This window comes from Emys orbicularis, chromosome 15, assembly GCF_028017835.1.
Source record: "Emys orbicularis isolate rEmyOrb1 chromosome 15, rEmyOrb1.hap1, whole genome shotgun sequence".
NCBI lineage: Eukaryota > Metazoa > Chordata > Testudines > Emydidae > Emys > Emys orbicularis.
The window spans coordinates 20,667,429-20,692,536 of NC_088697.1; the positions used below are offsets into that span (position 1 = coordinate 20,667,429).

Consider the following 25,108-nt stretch of genomic DNA (forward strand, 5'->3'; position numbering starts at 1 on the left):
ACCTAGTGAGGAAAAATATTGTAGTTAGTGAATTCATTGTTTAAAAAAAAAAATCTGGGTGGCTTGACAGACAATAGAATGTTTCGTACAGGTGTTCAGTGAGAAGAATGCTGGAAATATAATTGTGTACAGCCAGGAGAAATTGCAGCATCTTGCATCTTAAGAACTGATATAGAACCTTAGTAGCATGGAGAGGAGACATGCAAAGACTTCGTAGACTGAAGTATTTCAATCCATGCAGCACTGTTCCCACTCAGTCCACTTTCTAGTACTTTATCCATTGCTGCATCGTTTTGGGGGTTTTTGGTTTTTTTTAAACTACTGGTTTCCAACAGAAGTTGTCAATTTCCACCAACTACACTCAGGAGGACTGGAGCAGGTATCCTCTAGGAAAGCTGCGAATTGCAAAAGATTTGTAGCCATGAATATGTTTGAACTTTGTTTAAAACATTCCAGTCGAGTGCATGAACATGGGAGCTGGAAAGGAACTCCTATGTCATCCACATACTTACTATTGATTAATACAAGAGCATACCAAATCTTTTTTTTTTTTATGCTCATATCTTGAGGCAGCAACATGGCTAAGTGTTATACTCCAGCGGGGTCTTGATTAATGTGTTATGACAACTTAGTGCTGAAGGATTTAATTCTTGTTTGCACCTACCTTTTATTTTGGAACATTTAGACTTTAAAAATACTCCCCTCTCACCCCTACCCTATTCATGTGAATCTTGGCTTGTTCTTCAACCCGACAAAATGCAAACGTTGGGTGAAAAAGAATTTACATTGTTTCTTTCATGTTTTACCTTAAAGGTGTAATTTGAATTTAAACAGGGGAGGGGAGAAATATTGTTTATCCTGGAAGCGTAGTATACTGAGCCCCTTTTTAAAATAAAACAGGCTTTAGGGCACAGGGGACAAGCATTTATATTCAAAGACTCTTGCTTTTCCAGACACCAGAATCCAAGTAACCAAGCCCCCCTCTGTAAGTCACCACCTCTTCTGACCTTCTAAAGACTGGGGGGGGGGGGGAACCCACCCCTCTCTCTTTCTCTGAATATGCATTTTGTATTCTAGCCCCCTCTGCATCCTCCCAACCACTGTGTCAAAAAAAAAGTGGATGTTAAAGGGGGGGGGGGGAATGCTTCAAATCTTTTCTTCAAATCTCCAAATATCTGAAGTCTGAGGAACAAATTCAAAGCAGGCACGGACGCCCGAAGAGAAGTTAGAGAGAAATATTCTGTTCCATTCAAGCGCATCAAGGGTCTAGCTGAAGTCTGTTTGGCTAAGGTCAGACGAGACTGAGTTCTCCAATAAAAATAAATCTCAAATTAATTATGGCCTCAAGCGAGGGGCCAGACTTTTGAGCTGGTGCGCTGCAGTCTGTGTTTTTGGCCTTCAGTGTTTTTGTTTTTTTCGTGCTTAACTTTTCAATAATTGTGGGGTGGTTTGGTTGGCGGGGAGAGGAGGCAAGGGAAGGGGACTGGATTATTGGGACATGGATCTCAAATAAAACCATCCAGGACAGTTTAACCACCTTTCTGCACAATTGTGTGCTAGCTTCAAAGCTACCCTGTATCTTCTCCACACAACGTCCAAGACACTAGATTTTAGTTAAGGGTTTATTAGCATCACACACCTTTTTTTTTTTAGGACTTGTGTTTCCAAATATTCGTTCCTATTCAGCAAAAGCTATGGGTCCTGGGACCCGATCCTGCACTCCACTGCTCTGTTACGTGGGTGGAAATCTGGAGGGATTCCAAAGTAGTCAGATTTTACCCTTGTAGCTGAGAGCAGAATTTTGGCCCCTGGGTTCGAATGGGAGTCTTGCCTGGTGATCGGGCCCTAGGCTTGGCTTTCCTTCTTTGCTTTGTAAGAAAGTGGATGTTAAAAACACTTCGCCTTTTAATTCTGCAGTGAAGTTAGTGCCACATCGCAACCCAACCCTAAAACTCCCATTGAAGTCGATGGGACCTTTTTCTCTAGGTAGGATTGCAGCAGGATCAAGCCCCACTCCCCCTCCTCCCTCCCCTCCCCCTCTTCTGCTAATGCAGATCTAGGACTTATTTTTAAGAGGAACTTTTAACACAATCTGTGGGAAATGGGCCACTTTCTAGGTACAGAGTCAAAGGGGGCTGGCTGACCAGTTGCTAACCGATTTCTTTCATTTGCTACAAAATGACGAAAGAGCTCAAAATCTTGCATTCTTAACCAGAACACAAGGTGATACTGTCTGATTACAACAGGCAACAAGATAGATTCATGCAAGTTAATACCCTACACGCTTTCAAACCCGCCGCTCAGGCCCAAATATGCTGCGATCGTTTCTTCACCTTTGAAGAAAAAGTAGATGTAAAAGAAATATACAAAGTTTGAAGTTGTGGCCAAAATATTTCTGCATAAATCAAAGACAAATACACATTTGCGGGTATCTCCCCATGCGAAAGACTGGCATTGGACTATAACGTGCCGTTAACTCCTTTGATGTTGGATATTTTAGGCTAAATATCATGGGCCAAATTCCAGCCTGGTGTATATCCCATTGATTTCAGTAGGGTTACACTCAGGGATGAGTATCCACCTCCTATGTGTGTGAGACTGAACGCTGTGTGATTCAATTAAAGGATAAAGAGGAAAAAATGCCAGGAGATTATGAGCAACATTTAACTCAATACTTTAGACTAGAATTTCGTTTCTTTCATAAGTGTATTCAGAGAGAGGAGAGAGAGAGAGAGCAAATCGTTTAACCTGCCTGAATGCAAACATTTGAAATCTGTTAAGGTAAAAACTATTGTAGGTGCCAAGATCAAATAATTTCCCAGTTGTCGGTAACTTGATTTAAAAAATCAGAATTATTTTCTCTCTATAATTATGCACCAAAAAGTCGAGCATCAGATTAAACGTTACACACATTTGCCAGAATTGTACACAAGCATTTCACTTTGAAATAACTTTTGCCTTTCTCTGGGCATTCAAATATTAAACGTTAAGGATATCACATCCTTTATTATTATTATTTTATTCATTATTTGGGATTTCTTTCCCCTTGTACCGATTCTATCAAACTGTTAAATCCGAGTCGGTGCACATCAATTGGGATGATCCAGAATTTGGCAAACCACGTTTATGAATATCCCAGCCTTTTTCAAAAGTTTGAGATAACTTCAGGAGGTGGGGGTTAGAGAAAGTCAGGAAGCAAAACTTCTTTTGTTGCATTATTATGGGAAAATAATAGTGTGTTCAACTTGTCTGGTTTAATGTTTTACAGGTTCGCTTATTTTGTCTCTTGGGACTTTTCACCAAACTTTTTTTTTTTTTTAAGACCAAACAGAAGGGTAATGGGGGGTGGGGGAGTGGATGACAAAACAGTGTATATAAATTATAGATCCAATCTATCAGGCAGCCCTAATATGCTTCAGTTTGACTCATTTTCTTTAAGTCACTTCTAAGGAAATAGCTGTGGTATCATATTTCAGTTTTTTTGCAGTTAAATGCTGAGGTATTGAGAACCAAAACACATCTCTAAAGTGTGTGTGTGTGTGTGTGTGTGTGTGTGTGTGTGTGTGTGTGTGTGTGTGTGAGAGAGAGAGAGAGAGAGAGAGAGAGAGAGAGAGAGAGAGAGAGAGAGAGTGTACTGTCTATATTCTTACATTTGTGGAGAAATTGGGATCCAAAATGATTTTTAAAGTGTGCATGCGTTTATTTGCTATATCTTGTCACCTTGGAGATGGCGCTATCACCAGAACTCAGTGTTCGTAAATTTCCGATTGTTTTTAATATATTTTGTACATTTCAGATGATTTTTTTTCACTGCAGTTCTGAAGAATCATCCTCTCTCTCCAGCCTTTAGACCATCAAAGAGAGGAGTTCAGTTTAAAGACCCAAACGCCTTTTCCTTGGTCTTTGGGTGACATAGACACTTTCTAGCGCCCTTTAGGGGGTATAAATCCTCTGTCTGACCGTACCCCCACCGTTCCTGTTTGGAGGTTGGTATTAATGTTGCCCAGAAAGGAAATAATTTGGGCTTTGGGAGGATGCGTTTCATTCTTCTCCTTAACCTCTTGCTTTTCTGGAGCTAGCGGCTCCCATGTGGTGATACTGAAGGGGAAGTGGAGGAAAGAGGTTTTGGTGTTTAATTTGAGGGCGGCGGGGGGGGGGGGGGAGAATGAAATGAGGAATGAGGGAAGCAAAGGGTTAACCGTGATTTCTTTTAATTGAACTCCAGTTCTTGTGGCCCTAGGCACAGGGGGACCTGACCTCGCTAGCTGTATCCAGATGTGCTGCTCTCAGGGGACACCACTGCAGACCCCTGGATTGTAAAGCAGACACGAGGGGGGGGGTAGGAGGGGAGAGGGAAGGCGGTCGGTCGGTCCCCTCTCCTGCCGACCCCCCCCCCCCCTTCCCCTCCTGGCTGGAGACGGCCACAGTCGCTAGCAAACAGCAAGCCAAAAAGCTCCAGGTCTGATCACGTTCAGTCCCCCCGTCTCTGCCTCTGCACTGAAAATTGTAGCTGAATTGATGAGGCTAATTTCGCGGGGGGTTAGAGGGAGGGGCAAGAGGGGTCTGCTGTGCTGTCAGCTTTGCACTTGGAGAAATAAAGTATTAATAAGGCGCCTCTGCTGCAGCTGACTAGAACCACGAGGTCATTTTGTTATTTTGGGGGGTGCACATTAATGTGGATAGAGGTGTGACTTCCCCCCCCCCCTGTGGTTGGATTAAAAATCAGGGGGGAAGCAAAAGACTGGACGCAACTGCACTGGATAAGGTAACCAACTCCATAAAGGGAAAATTATGTTGAAAGGACTCACAGGAGTGTCCTACCTTGAAATGGATTTCTTGGTTCCATCTCCCTGAATTACTGTCTTTAGCTTTCGGATTCTCCTTGAGCTACAGCAGCTTGCATTGCAGAAGTGGGGAATAAAAAGATGCCAGACATGTTGCATGATCCTGTTGCTAGATGGTTTTGCTTGGGGTTTTTTTGGAGGGGAGAGGGGGTAGAAAGGAGTGTGTGTCTCTTTTACCTTGATTGTTTAGAGAGCTTTTCAAAAGCGTGGTTGGTTTGTTTGGATGTACTATTTAGAAGAGGAAATAAATGGCCTTTTCTTTGGGATCAATGTTCTATCTCTCTCTAGTTGGATGAAATGTGGCATCTGTTGTCATCTACTTTTTAGTTCCCGAAGAAGGATTGAGGAGTGTGTCCCCCGCCCCCCCAAATTTGCCACAGCCGGGAGGTAGAGGGGGACTTGGGACAGGTCTGGAATTTTATTTGCTGTTATTATTTTTGTCACTTTCCGGTTAGTAAACTAGTGATCCGTGGCTTTTTCGCCGGAGATAGCGGGGCAAATTGACTGGGGCCCTGATCCGAAGCCTATTGCAATGAAACGGGCAGTCTCCCTTACTCCACGAGGCTTTGGGCCAGACCCTGAGGGTCAATAAATATTTCAAATGTTAATACTGATGGGGGAAAATGAAATGGCTTTAACTATAGATATAGTCGAATAATTGAACCCATCTTACTGTAATGCACTATTTTAAATGCCCCCCCCCTTTTTTTTTAAAGCACAGTATACTTACTTCGACGTAGTGGAAGCTTTCACGGGACTTTTTCTTTTAAAGGGGTGAGAAAGCAATGCAAAAAAAAAGTTTTCTAAAAATAATGTTCCTTTCAAAACTACAGGGAACTCCTAGTTCCCTTGCTTGGAAAGGCACCAAAAATTGTATCTGAATGGAAGAAGGCACTTGACATGATTAAATTGAATGGAGTTGCCTGCCCTGAATTATGCTCACCGCTATTTTCTGGTTATAGCTAGCACCTAATCTAGCCTCCCTCCCTCAGGCCAAACTCACTGGGATCCTTGCCTGAGTAAGGACTGCAGGAGGGGGACAGCCGCGTGTTCTAAATAGACCATTTACATCGGTAATCTTTTTCTGTGTGCCCCAGACTGAATTATATTTATGGTCGTCCCGCCCTTCCCCCCCTCCCCTTAATTTTGCCTTTGACTGGAAAAAGCATTAATAAAAAAATCTGTGGGAAGAGATGGAAATTCAGTGACTCAGGCTACTTGGCTTCAGCCACACACACACACACACACACACACACACACACACACACACACACACACACACACACACACAAGTACATGTTAAACTAAACTTTATGATGACACTCAGTGCGTAGTAATGCAGCCTGTGCTGCGAAGCGGAGCTCAACTGGGCTAGCAAACAAGAGCTACCCCCAAAGAAACCGCTATTGTTCCGCCCCGCTCTTATCTGAATGGAGCAAATATCCTGGATGTAAAATACAGATATATTTTAATCGAGAAGGCAGGACCAGCGGGGAGACAGAATGTTTCCTCCTCAAGTGACTTCACTTCCCAAAATTAGCAGAAAAAAAAGTTTCATCCGGTTAACTGTCTCTTTTTCGCTCCACTGCACCAACCAAAAGTAAAAAAGAGCGAGCGAGCGAAGGAAAGGAAAGTAAAATCATTGGAAGGGGGGAAGAAAAGCCAGCGCGAAAGGAAGGAAGATAAGAACTTCAGGGGGCTTCGGTTCCAGGCTAAACCGGGTCAATGTGTGGAATATTGGTGGAATCGGCTGGAGATTATTCTCGATGGACGGAACTATTAAAGTAAGAGGAATATCGGGGGTCGGGGGGGGGGATCAGAGGGGGCGGTTGTGGGGAGGAGACAGCCCCCACTCCAGGAGGGTGTGGGGGAGGGCTGCGTTTTGGAGCAGTGTGCGTTTGGGGGAGGGACGGGGGAAGGCGGGGGGAGTTGGATCTTGTTCAAGCACTGATCCCAGGAAGAGTGGCCCGTTTCTCCTCTTTCAGCCAGCCTCCCCCTTTCACGCTTTCCTTGTCTTCCCCTTCCTAGGGCTGCGGGAGGTCGCGGTTGGGAGGGTATTGGCCGGCCAGCGCGCAGCGGGTGTCCCCCGGCCACAGTGCGCACGGTTGGGGCAAGGCGTGGAGGCGGCGGGGTGTGTGTACGTGGGTGGGTGGGGGTGTATCTGACTTGCGATCCGTTTATTTCGGGGCATTTGCCCCGGCTGGGAAAGGCGGGCTTCCCCCTGGGCGCGGAGGGGGCTGTCAGATCGCTGCAGGAAAAAGCCCACGCCTGCAGGAAGGGGCTGGGTGTGCGTGGCCCCCGGGTAGCTGGCGATGTGGCTGAGCGATGCGGAGCCAGCCCCGCGCTCTCGGGAGGAGGTCTCAGTCCCTGCTTGGCCTGCCTGCTGGTTTGAGAAGCAAGCCACCCTTGCGCCGCCAGAAGCAATGACAGTTTTCTCCCCAGCGCCACTTGCGCACCAATGGAAGAGACGCACCCGGTCTTTGAGCTCAGTTGGGTTGAACTTTGGATTGAGAAGCGCCGGGGGGAGGGGGACAGAAAAGCGCGTCGTATTTTCAGCACAAACTAAAAGTACCTGGGGCTGGCGCAGGGGATCGGCTCCCAGGCTCGCCCCAGATGTGCTCCCCCCCCCATGGTTAGATGTCAACAGGTTCTGATTTCCTCACTTTTTGCCAGGTCTGGTTGAAACGCCGCGCTCCGAAGGTGGCCGGCTGTCTATTTCCCTAGCCGTTCTAGTCGAGGGTGGGTGTAACAGAACCCGTTCTCTCTCGTGGCAAAAAGACCACCACCAAAATCTTCATGTGCTTTCCTAAGCCATGGCCATTGCAATATGCGGTGGAAGGTCAGTCCTTACTCCCTTGTGAGATAGGATCAGGCCCACACATAGCAGCTATTATTGCAAGCAGAGTTGCATCCTGCCCCCCAGCTCTGCCGCAAAGGGACTTGTGCAAATTTGTGATCCTCTCTCGGAGCGTTTTTTTTTTTTTTTTTTTTAATTTCGCTCTGCAGCGCAGAAGCAGTTGCAGCAGACTCGACTTGAAGCGAGAGACGCTGTGGGTGTGTTTGGGTTGGAGGATTTCGAAAGATGCCTATCGCATGGGTGGGGTGTTGATCTCTGAGGTCTGAATTTTTTGCTGACCTGGGGGGAAAGAAGCTGCAAACTGGCAGGAACTGAAACTTCTCCATTCGGTTGCAGATTGGAACAAGTGCAAAGTTTGGAAGAGTCCCCCTACAACCGGGGTTCTCAATCTTTTTCTTTCTGAGCCTATCACATGCTATAAAAACTCCACGCCCGCCCGTGCCCAAACAACTGTTTTTCTGTATATAAAAGCCAGGGCCGGCGTTTGGGGGTAGTAAGCAGGGCACGTGCCTGGGCCCCACACCATAGGGTGCCCCACAAAGCTGAGTTGCTCTGGCTGTGGCATCAGCCCCTGGTGGCAGGGCTCGGGGCCAGGGCTTCAGCCCCATACTTTGTCTTTCTGCCCTGGGCCCCAGCAAGTCTAATGCCTGCCCTGCTTGGCAGACCCCCTGAAACCAGCTCAGAGCACCCCCGTGGGCCCTAGACACCTGGTTGAGAACCACGGCCTGAAAGGAAGGGGTGGGTTAAGGACAGAGATGAAAGGGAGTAGGGAGGAAAGGAGGAATTGATGGGTGGAGAGGGAGGACTGAAAGTCAAAACACTGGAGATATGACCGGAGTAGTCCAACTCTTTTCTCCTCAATCCTACAGAGAGGACAGCCCCAGTCAGTGTCTCTCTATGGAAGATATGTACGTGGTTTCCATCGCCTCACTACCTTTGCATCTCATAGCATCCCTGTGAGGCGGAGCGGCGTTATTTTTATTCCCAGTTTACAGCTGTGGTACTGACATACACTGACTTGCTCAAGTCACCCTGGGAATCTGCATGAGAACAGGCACTTGGATGAAGGTCTCCCAAGTCCTAGGCTCTGTTCTAACCACTGGACTGGCCTCAGGGTCTTCTATTATAACCAATGGTCTATTTCCTTCCAATCTGAAACCAGCAATACCCTGTTTAAAGAAGCCCTATTGTTTGAACTAAGATATTAGGATTCAAGAGTTCTGCCCCCAGTCATTGCCTGGCCTGCCTTCCTGTGCCTCACTTACCCTGTCAGGGCAATGGGAGAGGGAGGATGTGGTTTGCTTAGGCTGCTGTAGCATAGCATGCCTGGAATGTCAGGCACAGAGCAACCCCAGGATCAGCTGAGGGCAAGGAGAGCTTTAAACACCACCTAGTGCCCTGCCTTGTGTATTATTCCTGTACCCCAGCATCTGGCCCAATGGCTTTAATAATGTGTGTATGGGGTGTAGGTGGGTCTTTATAACTGTTTATCTCTTCAAAAACCCAATCCATTATTAGGTGGACAAACTCAAACATATACCACATTCTCCAGGGAAGCATATTAGTGTCTAACTCTGGAAAGGATTTTGGAGAGACTGGTATGAAAGATGATATCCAGAATAACACTATGTCTTGTACTGAGTGGGCAGTCAAACACGCCAGAGGATGAAGTCGTGTAAATCTTTTATCTTAATTGACTTCAGTTGTGTTCGCATTCTGTAAATGGCAATGGCAGAAGATGGATGGGAGAAAATGAATCGGGTGTACTCTCTCCAGTTTGTTCCAACTAAGTAAACCAGTTTTAATTCACGCCTTTAGTTATTTCAATACAAATTTGCATGCGCACAGTCTTATTTTGGATTAAGAGTGTCCTATTTTGGTTTAGCTGAAGTTGATTTTTTTTATCACCTTACATTAAATTAAAATAGGAACATTTTTCTTCTGAAATGTGTCCCACACAAACTTCCACCAAAATAACTAAAGATGGGAATTAAAACCAAATTAGCTGTTTCACTTCTAGTTAGTGTGTAGACGAGACATGAGTGTGTTCTTCTGTCATGCACAGGGGTGTACGTTCACCTGGCAAAGGCCTGTTGTTACTAAAAAGCATGTTTGGGTGACTGTCGCTCCCCTGCTGCAAAAAACTCAGTTTGCCGCAATTTAGCAGACATAGGAAAGACTTAGACCATTTAAAGGGCATACAGTGAAAAGCCCATATCACTCAAAAGGGCAATGACAACCGTCTGCCTCTTTTTCTCCCCTATACAAATGTGTGCGGCTCGTGTGTTGGTGCTGCTGCAGCCAAGGGTGTGGTGGGATTTCTATTGCAATCACTGGTTCATACTCGCTCTGAAACCTGGCCCACAGGGCCTCAGACCAGGAACGTGTTTCTTTTTGAGAAACTTGGTTTAAAAATCTGTCTGGCTATTTTAAAACTCCCTGGCTCTAACCTTTTCTGGCAAGAAGACTTTTGACTCCAAGTACAAAAGCGTTAATTTGCAGGTGGAGAAAGTAGCTGACACACAGCCCCGCATTCATCACTCAGGGTGTCTTTCTGTGTGATCATTAAAAAACAGCTTGGACTTCAAACACATGACATTTGCAAGACATATGTTCTTAGACCCCTGATCCTGCAGTCCTTATTCAGGTGAAACATCTGCTTGAACTGCATTGTAGACTTTCAATGGATGATCAAAAAAGTTATTACAGAAAATTATTAAAAGTTATTTAAAAAGTTAAACGTTATTACAGAATATTATTAGTAGCCCCTTCCTACACAGGGATATTTTAACACTATGACTTATTTTACTGGGTCATTTCCCCAGAGAGACCTGTACCCAGGTGCATGACTTGATCAATGGAATTTCAATTGAAAAATGGAAAAAAAAAAATTCTACCTGCGTAAGGACCGCAGGATCATGCCTCAAACCGGTGCACTCTCCACTCCAGGTATTTAAACAAAGGTTTTGATTCTGCTCCCATGGAAGCCAAAGGAAATTTTTATCAATGACTTCAGTGGGTTGGGTGCAAGAGCAAGCCCCAGATAATTAGCACCTAAAATATTCAGATTAGAAAAGTTGAGCATGTCCATTAATAAACCCTGGGGAGGGATGGTGAAGGCTACTGCAGTAAGGATAATATTCCCCTTGGCGTGTTGGCCACTCTGCACTCCCTGGGCACCACGGAGGAGGGTCTCCATGACAGCCATGCTGCTCTGAAGAGGAGGCAGTGAGGAGGCTGGCAGGGGAAGGGTAGAATCAGGGTTCACAGGAAGTCAGTGGCTCGGGCCCCCTGCACTAGCAGCTCTAGGATTGTGCTCATTGTTGCAGCCTGTAGGCTGGCTTGTCTGGAGTGGGAGGCTGGGCTGTGGCACATTTCCCTTCCTCATTCCCAGCTTTTAACCGCTATGCAACCAACCGCTTAGGCTTTGGGCCGGCGGGGTTTCACCCTGAGGTGCTGCACTGCTGTGGCGTTCACGCTAAGAGGAAGTGGCCACTTTGCTTGGTAACTGGCACTTCTTGAGGGTTTCATACTTTTATTTATTTATTTATTTAAAATGTTCCGATACTCTTGCTAGGAAGGGGGAAGAGACAGACAAGGGCTCCTAATCCTCCTGTGCAACATGCGCGTTTAAGGAGCAACCCAGAGGCGAGTCAGCAAATCAGAGTAGTATTGATTCCTTATAATGTTAAGGGGACCAAAAGCAAAAAGAAAAGAGCAAGGGGGAAGGTTACATTTCTGGGAGAGATTTGAAATGGCATGACAAGCTGATGAGATACTGACCCTTGTGGCAATTAGACAGAAGCCATAATTGAATGCATTATCGTCTCCTCTTGCGATCCTTATGCAAGGCCTCCCCTTGATTTGAATTCATGTCTTCTCTTCAGGATCAGGCCCTGAGTGTATACAATACAACTTTATGTCATGGAGCATCTTGATACAAATCTCCACTTACAATGTTAGTGGGTAAAGTAAAGTACTTCTATAACTCCACAAGGTTGACTCGCAGTTGTAAAATAAATGTACGTCATTTTGCTCAGTCTTATGTGACCAGGTAACGAAAGACCCTATGTCCAATCTCACGTGCGCATGAGCTGGAGAGTTAAAGTACCCACGGGAGACTTAACCTTAGATTTCCAGACATTTGTGGTTTTGTTCGACACCTAACATTGCAGTAGCATAGTGCTAGTATTTGTGTGTGTGAGCATGTGAATGTGAGTCTGTGCCTGCTTCTATGAAATGGGCCTGATTTATAAATTTAGTTCCACAAACCAGATCTGAATCCAAATGTCCCAAAAATGTGGAGGGCTGTTGTGATCCATTATTCTGGCTATACCTTGTGTCTCTGTGTGTGTGTATGTATATATATATATAGGGGGTGAGGATAGGGATATAGAACATTGGCATGAACAAAGACCTAAATTTGGATGTGCATACTGGGTCCTGATGTGTGTGCATGGATGCTGTTTGAGGGAATTGGGTGGTAGGGATTTCCTAGTGTGCAAATATTGACTGACCCAAAACTGTGGATACAAATGTACATGCTGTTTTTTGAAAATACGGCTTAGAATAGCAACATGCAAATGAACCATTTCCAGAACTGGCAGAAAGTGACATTAGATTGCAGGCCTGGTTCTCTGCTACCCTGCACCTTGTGTCATTATTGACACAGGTGCAATGGGAGTGCAAAGTCCATGTGAATTTTTACCATTCTGATTTAAGAGTGTTTCACGCTCATTTGTGCACTAGTATAAATGACAACATGAGGTAGAGGGCAATGAAGAGTCTGGCATGCAATGTTCAAAATATCAATGCCTTTAAAATGGTGATGCAACAACAGCCTATTTTCTCTCTTCCCCTCTTTACCCGCGGCCACATAATTACTGATGTGCATCTGCCCAGCCAGTAACAGCAGTTGAAAAACCTGCCTCTTGCATGGAAGCAACAAGGACTTAACCCCAAGAGGATTTTCCTTCAGCTCAGGCACAAGGGCTTAAACAGACAGAATATCCCCGTCATAGGTTATTGGAGAAGCGTCCTGATTGTCTTCTTGTTCCTTAAGTGGCCACTAGCCTTGTAATCAGTGGGGATGTTGATACAGTCATGAGATCAGGCCCATAAAATATCCAGTTAAATGAGACACTGTATTTGAATATACAGAGTTCAACTAGGCCAAAATGTTTAAATGCAAGGGTCTAAAGTTAGGCACCTAAGTGCACCTAAATAAGCAGCCTGGTTTGCAAAGGTGCTGACTGAATGTCTACTGCTCCCACTGATCTCAGTGAATGCCAGCTCCTCTGAAAATCAGGACCTTACTTAGGTGCCTGAATATGGTTTTACATGCCTAACTTCAGGCCCTCACATAGGAACAGTCTGGTTGGGATTTGCAAAGCCAGCTAGGGGACTTAGCTGCACAACTCCCAGTGAAATGAATAGGAGTGACACGGCTAAATCCACCTCATCCTCTTTTAAAATTGCAGCCTCTGCCTTTATCTCAGTAATGGTATCGAACACACTTCCAATCACCTGTCACATGGGAAGAGGGAAGGAGTTTTATTTACAGCGCTGTAAGGAAATAGCGCTCCCCCCCCCCCCCCCCCGGACACCAAGCTTTCTGTCCTTTCCTGCTTCATTCTTCCTAAACTTCAGCTCAGCAATCCAGCAGAACACACCGTTCTGTGAAAAACATAATGCACAACATTAGGCCGACTGGTTTACATACACAGGCCTTGATCATGCACTGAGATCTACCATGTGGGGAAGTGGGGCCAATTAGAGGGGGCTAAGAGGGAGGGTGTTCTTTGACCTTTGAGCAAGGTTTTCACACTTGCTCAAAGCTCAGTAGGCCATGGAGCCGAGGGGGAAGAGGGGACAGTCCTGAGTAGTAGTAGTTTTAAAGTTGTAGTCCTGGGCTGCCAGAGCCATGTGGAGTATCACTCTGGCTGCGTGATCACATTGCCTCTGCAATTTGACTTGGCTGTCCCCCCGTCCATATGGAGGGGCAGCTGGGCCAAATGCAGTTGTGACATGGCACACGGGAAGTCTGTTCCTGTATAACAGAGCACAGAGGAGTGCATCAAAAACTTGACTGTTGATGGCACCGTTCATGCACTCAGTGGGTAAGAGAGAAGGGAGACCCCCCCTGGCTGAGCGAGACCTGGGGTTCCTGCGGGGGAGAAGGGACACAAGACGAGCAGGGCTGGAACGGGGTCTCTGCCACAGGAGGGGGACTGGAATTAGCCCCCCAAGAAATATCTGACTTGGTGCCAAGGATGTGGAGTCCAACTGACATCATGATCAGGACCATAAAGAATGGCTAGATCCCCGATCAAATTTGAAGCTGCATCTCCAGGAATCCGATCTAAATACAGTGATCCCCAGCCTGTCAATCGCGCAGATGCAGTAAGAATAATGGAACGGACAGGAGATCCTTTTGTTAGTCATTTGCTGTTTCTCACCCAGCAAAAACGGCCCTTCTTCGCCAACGCTGGTTTTGATTTGCAAAGGGAAGGAGGGAAATTAGCAAAAGTACAGTATTCTAAGCTAACTGATGAGCAAAAATAAGATACCCAAGTGGGGGATGTGGGTCTCGGTGTAAGGTGTGGTGAGAAGTGGAAACTGATTTCATTTGCATTGAAAAGAGGATTAATTCTTATTGAAGCCAGTTTGTAGTAGATTTTTTTATATATGTATAAAAAGAAGCAAAGCAAGGGGTTAACAAAAAGTGAACTGGACAGTTTTTACAGCAAGAAACACAGTTTGGCTCTCTGGTTTCTTCTGAATAGCTCTTCTTGTTGTTCCAAGCTTGATTGACTTATAACTGCATCTGAACCTACTTCACATCAGTTCCTTTTATCAGCCCAAGTGAGACTTCCTGTGCTCCACAGTCTGGTTTCCTGATGTATTTCCTTTTTCCTTTTAACAGAACAAAGGAAACTATAACTCCTCAGCTGCTCCTGTTCCAAATCTCCTCGGGATTTCACATAACATTAACACTGAACATTCATCTTTTTCTCCGCCTGCACTCTGAGCCATCTTGCCCAGTGTGCTAGAGCCCTCTTCATATTTAATAGTGTTTTGCATCACTGACAAGAATCAGTTTGCTATTGAAATGCAGCCACCTCTGGGCAGCAGCGAGGCAGACAAACCACTACAACATCAGGATGGAGAAGGGATATTTTGGCCAAGGATTCCTTATTCTATTGAATAGAGAGGTGGGGTCTGTCCAGGGAAAGCAGGCAGGCAATCAGTTGTGAAGGTGTCATAAAAAAACATACACAGAGTAGATGGCATGTAACTCAGTTTATCAACCTTGGAAGCATGAAGATATCTGTTGGTATTTGAACCTGTAGCTAGATATTTTAGCCATGGTACCAATTTCCAGCTGCTGGCAGAAATGTCCCCTGAATGGCCATACACATGCTGGGTAAGGCAGCATAACTGTGTGCACATGCTCTGACTGGCAATGCGTCTATTCCTAGCAGGAATGAGCTGATACTAAAAAGTACTTTGCAAACTCAGATTTTCTCCCTTGCCTCTTATTTTTCATTCTTCTAACTTGCTGCTATTTAACTCTGTGATAATATTCCAATCCTGCAAAGCACTTAAGAATACAATGTGTGTGTGACAGGTGCTATGCAAAGGCAAGGTCATTTTGTACTGCACGTGGCCTGCCCCTCTGTCATCTATGGGTAAGAACTACTTTTCCCAAGATGCTGCAACCCCTTACTGCAATATGTATTGTTCTGCTGAGCTATGCTGGGTATTTTGTGTTTGTGAACCTCACAAATGGGCTCTAGCATGCTTGTCCTTATAATAATCCTACGTTCATGGCGATTTGAGGCTGACATGCCATTATAAAGAGACACAACATGAGGCACTGCTCATCCGCAATTCTCACTGAGGTCGATATGATTTTGTGTGTGCTCTGAGTCCAGCAAGATCAGGCCCTTTAGCGTTCAGACATTTAGAAGAGATGTGAGAGGAAACCATGCTGGAATGGCAGCTTTCCGTTGCAGAACCAGAAAGCTCAGTGTGTGTAAGAAAGAGAAATAGAAGCAGTCAAGCAGAGACAGGCCTTTTCAAAAGCAAGGATAGTTGTGGTCCAGGCTCCATTTATTCCAAACCACTAAAGTTCAGCAGGGCTTAGAAAAAAGGTCCCACTTTCATCCTATCTCTGTCACAGAGCAAACTAGGGTGGTTTTGCTTTGGGTCTTGCGAAAGCAATCAAGCCTTCAAAAAGGGGTGATTCAGATCCAGGGGTCATGTTATCCAAACCACCAAAATTCAGAGGACAGGAGAATGTGGAACTGGATAAAAAGGTCCTTGGTCTTGCCTTGTTTCTAATGTGTGGGTTTTTAATGTATGTGGTGCGTGATTTTTACATGGGAGGGCGGCGATGAGCAATGGTAAAAATAGATTGAAACAGAAGGGAGTACTCTCGCCACACCAGCTAAGGAGAAGAGAGCAGTGAGGGATAGGGTGATCAGACATCCCAATATTAGGGGCTTTGTCTTATACAGGCAACATCCCCCCAAAAAACAAGTGTCCCAGTTTTTCTCAATTGCTATCTGGTGACCCTAGTGAAAGACCATTGCTCCCCCAGTCAGAGAGAGGAGGGGGAGCTGTGCTACTTTAACCCCTGGGGAGGGGTGAATAACATTGCCTCCCCCCAACCCTGAACCCCAGATCAAACCTACTCAGCCCCTGCTCATTGCTAGAACCAAATATGAACCAAACCGGTTGCAGGTTCCAGAGTATTTGGTTGAGTTTTTCTCCCATTATGTGTTATTTCATAGAAAATGAGCATTTTCTGTCTAAAAAAAAAAAAATTTTGGACCATCCAAGATAATTTCATAAAGGTAGGTTAGCATTTCTATTACATCCTGCATATTTTTAATATAGTCACTGCAGAGCCGTATTCACTTCTGTGAAACCCTATTGGTCGCGTTGCAGTTTAGTTTCTAGGATCTGCTTAGAATTGAAACCCGAAGTTATTAGTCATACCAATAATCAATAAGACTATCGTTGCCCCTAGAGGCCTCAACCAAGATCAGGGCCCCATTGTGCTACTCGTACACACAGCAAAAAAAAGTGTCCTGGAGACTTAACAATTTAAATAGACAAGGAAGACAAAGGGTGGGAGAGAAAACAGAGTCAGGAGGTGATTTGTCCCAGGTCACTGTCAAAGCTGGGAATAGAACCCAGGTGTCCTGAAACCCACACCAGTACCCCACTCATTAGAATATCGCAGTAAGGTATCACCCTGTAGATTTTAAGCCAATCTTCCACTGTAGGATTAATGGTCGAAGGTCCCATTGAGGCTCCCCCAGTCTTGAAGCACCCCGTAGCACAGTTGTGAAAGGATGGCTTACCACTAGCCCTTTCACTAGGCTTACCACTAGCCCAGTGAAAAATCGCTCGCTCAGAAATTAGAGTGAAATATACACAGCACCGAAAAGCACCTTGATTTCTGTCTGTAAATTGGTCCTGAAAGGCTAAGACTCCTCGTGAGTAGTAAAACTTTACACGGGTGCATGTGCCTTTGAGGCGTGCTAAGAATCTAGCCCGAGCTCTGTGTATTGTTGTGAGTCATGGTGCTACAGATTCGGAGCGCTGCAGGGAGAAGTGCTCAGATAAGTCAGGACGACATTGGGGGCCTGATCTTTTGCTCCCACTGGCAAAATTCATGCATGTGATCCTATCCTCGCTGGGCTCACTCAGGCTTCAAGTTAAGCAGGGGTTTAAGTGCTTTGCTGGATCAGGGGCAGAGTGCTCAGCATTTTATAGGAATGTGGCTCAAGTACCACGGGGAAGGATCCACGAAGGTGCTAAGGCGCCTAAATCCTGTTTTTAGGAACCACGCTGGGTCACAAAATTCTCACTTGGCTGCTGCCGAACCCTGTAGGGCCCTAAACTCACTTGGCTCCTAAGTTTTTTCCTCACTGTCGGTGCCCAGGTGCCTGTCTGAGCATGTGCACTACTGCCTCATGATCGGCGTCTGGGCGTCTGTCTCCTGCCTAAGCCCCTAAGCAATTCACAAACAGGGAACGACAGGTGTTTGGCTGCCTAGGTCGTGTACGGGGCCTGATCCGGTAGGTGACCTCTGAGCATGCCTACTAGATTGGGCCCCTCAGACAAGTTCACACAAAACAGACAGGGAGAACCTTCTTTATATTATTTAGCATTGTGGATAGGGTACTAACCCAGCATTTCAAGGCCTACACCCCTTTGTAGATCCCAGCCCATGTATCTGAGTGCCAGGCACGTGACTGAATTTACCCTCATAACACCTCCCTGAAGAGAAGAACCATCCTCCCTGTTTTACAGATGGGGAGCCGAGGCACCGAGAAATTACGTGTCTTGTCAGTATCACACAAGAAGTCTGTGTCAGAGCCAGAAATGGAACCCAGGTCTCCTGAATCCCAGTCCAGTGCCTTAACTACCAGACAACCACGTGTGTGAATTTGTTCTCAATGTTTTAGCTCAGTGATTGTTAAATCCTCATGGTACCAAGATCATAGCTGAACTCTGAGACATCTATTGCAAATTACCTGCAATGGTATATGGCCCAAGCTTCAGCTCCCAACAGTCTAGCAGGAGATCAAGTCTGTGTGTTTGTTCTGACTTTCTATATTGTATACACTATTTCGCCTGTACCTTTGTGCTTCCCTGACCATTACACAGAGATAAATTAACATAGGGAGCTATGGGCAGAAATAAACTGGATGGTCTGAAGATCTGACTGTTATAACGGTTGCATCATAATCAAAACATTTTCCGCTGAGTGCTCTATGTGCCGATTCCTAGAAATGCTACAGGGCTAATTACCCACACTTGTTCTTTTCATTCCTTTGATACTTTTTATTTCTGCTAAACGACATGGTGTAATTTAAAAACCAACACTGGAGCACATTGAAATCACAATAGCGCGTGGCTCGTCTTAAGTATTAAACAGGGGACGAATGGGAGTCTTTCGGTTGACTTCAGTTGGCTTTGAAACAGGCCATAAATGTGGCAGTTGGAACTGAGGTCTGCATGCAGTGATGCTGCATGTTAGTTGCACAATAAGAACAGAATACCACGGGCTAATTTGATTGAAAACATGTGGCTGCATCACAGGGTTTCCTTCAGAAACAATATAATTTCTGGCTCATAAAATGGCCAACATGAAAATGGTATAATAACGAAAATGAAATATTGAAAATGGATTTTTTGAAACCAGATTTTGTGTGTGTGTGTGTGTGTGTGCGCGCGCGCGCCTGTGACCTTCACCTGGTTCTGTTAGTGACTCAAAGTTGTGGTTGTCTAACGTCTAGTGGGTGTCTGTGTTATATTTTATTTATTCTGTATTATTATTAATTATTATTATTTGTGATTATTTATTTATATATTACTGGATCAGGGCCCAATTGTGCTAGGCACTTAGCAAAGGAGCAATAAAGAATTGGTGATCTTGGTTCCTAGGAGCCAGATATCCACCTTATAAACCCACCACCTCAGTTGTTACTAGATGCTGTCTCAGCCAAGGACTGACCATCTGATCTTGCACGACCGAACTCAATGGGAACTTTTCCATTGGGTCCATTGAGCGCAAGGTCTGACTCTAAAAGTGCCATGGGGACTGGACTCTCCTCCCTAGAGATGAACCCCTTAAGACTGTACAGGGTTTCTCTGTATAGGGTCTCTCTCTTGGGATATAAAACATAACACCAACATAAAAATGGCAGCTCCAGGCCTATACTCCTCTGCCGGGAAGGAGCTAGCGAGTCCTCTGGGTTAAATCTCAGGGGACAGGTAGTTTCTCTATGCTGTGCGTCTGTATTAAAGATGAGGTTGGTCTCAGCCTGCTTTGCAGAGCTCTGCAGGACACACTCAGTCCAGCCTAGATGTAATGGGAAATCTGTGTGTACGTCCCTAGCATTTGTATAGGAATGGGGCAAGGTCATTAGTCACTGGGTGGAATTCTACCCTTTTACGGGTACAGAGTAAATCCAGTGAAGTCCATAAGCCTAATCTTGCTCCCACTGAAGCCAATGGAGTTGCTCTGGATTTATGCCAGGGCATCTGAGAGAAGAATTTACCTCTCTGTAATGGAGGTGACGAGAGGTTACAAAACTGCTTTTCCGAGTGCTTGTGTGTGATCTTTACTTCAGGAAGGAGTTCTTGTGGTCATTTATTATTATTGTTCTGTATTATTTGTGTTACGCTGGTATCTTGAGGCCTCAACCTAGACCAGGGCCTGCCTGTGCTAGGCACTGTACATGCACATAGTAAAAGACAGTCCCTGCCCCAAATTGCTTACAGGCTAAATAGACAAGTTAAGGCACTAGACTGGGACTCGGGAGATCCAGCTCAATTTGTTGCTCTGTCCCACGTGGCAAGTCAATTCATTTCTCTGTGCCGCAGTTGCTGTCTGCAAAGTTAGGATAACAACACTCCCTTTGTTCAGCTTTAGTCTTGTCTATTTCAATTGGATGCTCAGTGGGGGCAGGGACTGTCTCTCGTCATGTGTATTTACAGCACCTAGAACAAAGGGGCCCTGCTCTCTACAAGCGTAGCTAGATTTTTCAGATTCATTATGTTCAGGATCTTGTGCTGCCCTGTGCATGAGTCCTGCTGAGTGCGTCTGTGCTGCTGCTCAACAGATTCATGTGCAGAGCGCACCCATAGCTACAATTTCAGCTAAACCTAAATATCAGCTGGGGTTTTTTACACGTTTTTTTATACATGTAGTGGCTGCTGTTAGTTTAAAACAGTATCTCTTCTTCAGTCAGACCTCTGCACCAATCCTCCTCTCTCTCTCTCCCACTGATTTCTTTACCTCTCCTCTCTTGCTTTAGTTGTGAGTTTTCTTGCTTTCTTTCTTGCTTTCTTTTAATGAGCTGCTCCAGGGCTGGTAGTTTCAGAACTAGCAGCTGCAGACATACAAAAAAAGTAAAATAAACCCAAACCACAGAAACCCTATCTTGTGCAACACACTTTGCTCACCGAGCCCTGCTCCATGCCAGTCTAAGAGTAATGGGTGGGGGAAAGAGGCTGGCTGACATGCCAAGCAAACGTGCCCAGAGATTTGTGACTGGGGCTGGCTGTTTATGGCAGCAAAGCATTGTAACACATGTGTCACAGGGATCAGCACAACGAGACACAGAGGGAGTGGGAGGAGACCAGGCAGGAAACCCCTCCACCTCCTACAGGAACAGGATGGGTCCTGTGGGGAGCAGTTCATTGCACCAGCTGAGCGCTCTCCCAGCATCTCACATGCTGTCCAGACCGTTCTCTACGAGCGTACTACCATGTGCTCTATCCAGGAACAGGTTAGATTTATCTTCTGCTTTCAAGCTCTGAGGCTAGCCCCCACCCTGCCTCCAACTCTTCCAGCACCTCATTTGAGATTTCATTCTCCCTTCTCCCTCATTCACATGCTATCTGAGGTGCTTATATGACTCCCATCCCCACAGCAGCTAAGCGTCTCCCAGTCTTTAAAGTATGTGTCCTCACAACCCCTCTGTGAGGCAGGGCAGTGCTATTATCCCCATTTTATAGATGGGCAACTGAACAGGGAAGCTAAATGGCTTGCTCAAAGGCACATGGGAGGTATGTGGCAGAGCAGGAAATTCGATCTGGGTTTCCCAAGTCCTGTGAGTGCCCTAACCAGGACTCTTTCTCTAGCTCCCTCCTTCGCCCGTCCATCTTCCCCTTAACGCCCTTCTCTATACCACAGGCCAGAAATTCAGAGGGTGTAAATCAGCACCGCTTCATCCAAGGGCCACATCCTCAGCGACACCACTTTACACCAGCCGAGGATCTGGCCCTATCAGCTAATCCAAGAGACACGCACTCCATAATGAAAGACCCACTCATACTCACGCCCTGCTCCCCTTTGCCCCATACGGGTCCCCAGATTACCACAACCCATTCCAGTGCACACCTCGCACCCCCCATAAACGCACACATTCCTACTTCTAAACATGGACATCTCCAAACACTGTACCACCAACATCAAAGCACAGCCAGCCGCATGCCCCTTCTTCGCCTGTCGATGAGCCAATGCAGCGCAGATGAATCTAACTGGTTCAAGAACACTCAGGGGACTCAGGTGGGTTATTTCCCCCTCACTACCTCCGCATGTGGATCATCCCTGAACAGCAGAATGACCCAGCAGGGAGAGACAGCTGATTGGGCCTCTGATGCCCTTTCTGACAGTAGATCACTTGTTCAGGGTGTCCCTCCTGGAATGACATTGCTGGGAGGGGATATGCCCTGACTGAGTGAAGCACTTAACCACATGCTTAAGCCCCATTGACTTGTGATGGGACTTACGCACATGCATTAACACCTTGCTGAACTGGGATGGACTTAAGCAAGTGGTTATATTTGTGCACCTGGTTAAGTGCTTTGCTGAATTAAGGCCATTCAGAGTACCCAAGGCTGCATGGAGTACTTGAGACAACATAGAACATGGAGGCACAGGGTATATAAAATACCTGATGATTTATGCTCTAGCGTGTGGTTACAGACAGCATCTGAGTGTTAGGGAGTACCTGTGACTGTGTTGTGTACCCGAGATAATACTGGGCACAATACCTGGGAGTACCTACCGTGCTTATCTATATAAAGATCAATGGATATATAACTTGTGAATAGATACAAAGTGTCTGTGAATGGACAAAGCTACTGTGGATTCCAGGAGCATGGTTCTTCTCTCATTTATTCCGGTGTAAATCAGGGGTTGAATCAATGGGGCCACACAGATGCAGGTGACAGGTAGATCAGTCCCAAGCAGTATTTGTAGGTAAAATGCCTTGTCTGATTTACACTGTTATTACACCTCCTCTGTCACTCCATTGACTTCATCAGAGTTACTCCTGAGTCACACGAGTGTCAGAGCAGAATCAGGCTCATGGCATGGCTAGACTGACTATTGCTGTTGATTTCTAGAGTGCCACAGGTGTGGGTAGTGATTCACAGGGCCGGCTCCAGGCACCAGGCAACCAAGCTGGTGCTTGGGGCGGCACCTGGAGGGGGGCGGCGCGGCGCTCGGGCCGCCGGGGAGAGCGGGGCCACAGCCGGGCTCGCCGCCCTCCCCCCGGCGCTCTGCCCGCCCTCCCCCCCGCGCCCTCCCCCCGGCTGCCGGGGGGAGAGCCGAGCCCCAGCCGGGGCTCGCCGCCCTCTCGCCGCCCTGCCCCCGGCGCTCTGGCCGCCCGGGGGAGAGCCGAGCCCCGGCCGGGGGGAGAGCGGAGCCCCCGCCGGGGCTCGCCACCCTCCCCCCCGGCCGCCGGGGGGAGAGCGGAGCCCCCGCCGGGGCTTGCCGCCCTCCCCCCCCGGGCTCCAGCCGCCCTCCCCCCCGGTGCCCTCCCCCCGGCCGCCGGGGGGAGAGCGGAGCCCCCGCCGGGGCTCCGGCCGCCCTCCCCCCCCCCCCCCCCGTGGGGGGGGGGGGCGGCGGCCGGAGGCTTTTTTGCCTGGGGCGGCAAAAAAGCCAGAGCCGGCCCTGGTGATTCAAAAGCAATTTTAGAAGCTGGGTCTTTGTTCCAAGTCACTTACGTCCGAGTCCGCCTCCCTTAACAATAGCATTGCTCTCCCAATGTGCAACATCCTGCGATTATAGGTAGAGCATGTGGCTATGCAGATGATACGTTTTAGGGTGGTTGCTTGCTGGCCAGCTCACTCCTAGAATAGGGTCATTGTTCCAGAATAGGAATCCTGAGCCAGAGCTGCCATAAAGAAGATGTCAAGGAGTTAGAGCCAACCGTTGGTTCTACTTTGGAGAAGACAACTGGTCTTGTGGTGAAGGAACTAGACTGGGACTCAGGAGATTCATAGAGTTTAAAGCTAGAAGGGACCATTAGATCATCTAGTCTGACCTCCTGTATAACACAGACCCTTACATTTCACCCAGTTACTCCTGTACTGAGCCCGGTAAGTTGTGTTTGACTAAAGTGTGTCAGGTTAGAAGAATATTGAGAGATCTGGCTTCAATTCTTGACTCACTTCCTGTGTGACCTGGGTCAACACCCTTAATCTCTCTCTATCTCCATTTCCCATCTGTCAAATGGGGGTAATAATTCTTCCTTTGCCTTGTCTATTTAGATTGTAAGCTCTCTGGGAGTAGGGACTGTCTTTTACAATGTGTTTGTACACGCCTAGCACAATGGGGACTCTAGGCACCAGTGGAATATGAAAAGTAAAAGTAATAACTTTAGTCAATGGGAGTTTTGCCTTTGACTTCAAGGGGTCCAGGAATTTGGCCCTGAATTCTGACCTCTTGGCCACAATTTTTGTGATTTGGCCAATTGCTTGGGGTTATCACAATTAGAGCTGGCAAACATAGATAGATAGATAGATAGATAGATATGAATTTCAGAATTTTAACACGAAACAGGACAAAATGTTCTGCCACATTTTTAGCAGAAAATATTTTCCATGCTTTTGAGCAGCTCAAATCATCAAATGCTATCATATAAATAAAGTGAAGATATAAAGGGGTGGGTAGTTTAGAAGATATCAAATACTGATATTGATATTGATACTGACTCAAGCTCACGTGTCCCTGCGTTTTGATTGGTGGAATGTGCAGCCGGTGACTGTAGATTTGAAGGGAAGAGAATGTGGGTTAATGGCCAGAACAGGACCCTGGGAGTCGCATCTACTGGGCTCTATTCCTGGCTCTGTCATTGACTTGCTGTGTGACCTTGGGCAAATCACTTCATCACTCTAACCTACCTCACAGGGACTGTTGTGAGGACTGACAAATGTTTGCAAAGAGCTTGGATTAAAATGCTATCCATGTTTAAAGTGTTAATATAGGAAATCCCTCTGAATCTAAGATCAAACCAGCTGGATGTAAGAGGAGGAGAACATGGAAGGAAGCGTGCAAAGGAAGGAAATACATTTATTCTAATACCCAAAATTTGCTTGGCACTTTCAAATTACAGAGGACACGTTTCCTGCTGTGAAGAGTATATAATCTAAAATAATAGAATGAACAAAAAATTGCATGGAGTATTGTCTTGAATTAGTGTCATTCTTATTTGTTTAGCATGTAGCTGGGAACTGTTATGATTTCTAGGGCACTGCTGGAGGGAAGTTGCCATTGTGTGTTCAGTGGTGTAGGCGTATGTTATAGAGGAGACACACACTGCATGCTCTCTCATGGAGATTTGACTTTTGTTCTCTCTTTCTTTTTTTCTTTTTTTATTTCTTTCTTGTTCTCTTAATCCACCATTGAGAGGTCATGCCAGCCAAGGGCTGCTGTATGGAAAAGAATAGCACTGTACAATGGTTTGTAAGACACAACCAAGCCCCTGCTCTGATGATCTCATGAAAAGAATCTGATGTGTTTTCAATGCAGGATATGTGCAGTGCTTTGGTGGAGAGGTACCAAGGGCACATGCACCCATTCTGCCTG

The 25,108-nt window shown here is 46.2% G+C and overlaps 1 protein-coding gene across 2 annotated transcripts in view; it reads left to right on the forward strand.

The window, feature by feature from the left end:
- The window catches only part of FLI1 (Fli-1 proto-oncogene, ETS transcription factor), a 117,117-nt gene that overhangs the window by 7,250 nt on the left and 84,759 nt on the right, over positions 1 to 25,108 (forward strand). Inside the window, exon 1 of one of the 2 annotated variants that reach the window (XM_065416912.1) lies at positions 6,342 to 6,628. The exons of the other annotated variant lie outside the window; for it this stretch is intronic. Coding sequence (XP_065272984.1) covers positions 6,611 to 6,628 — 18 coding nt within the window. The 5' untranslated portion in view covers positions 6,342 to 6,610. Of the gene's footprint in view, positions 1 to 6,341; positions 6,629 to 25,108 lie in introns of those variants that run through there. 2 annotated transcript variants of the gene reach the window in all.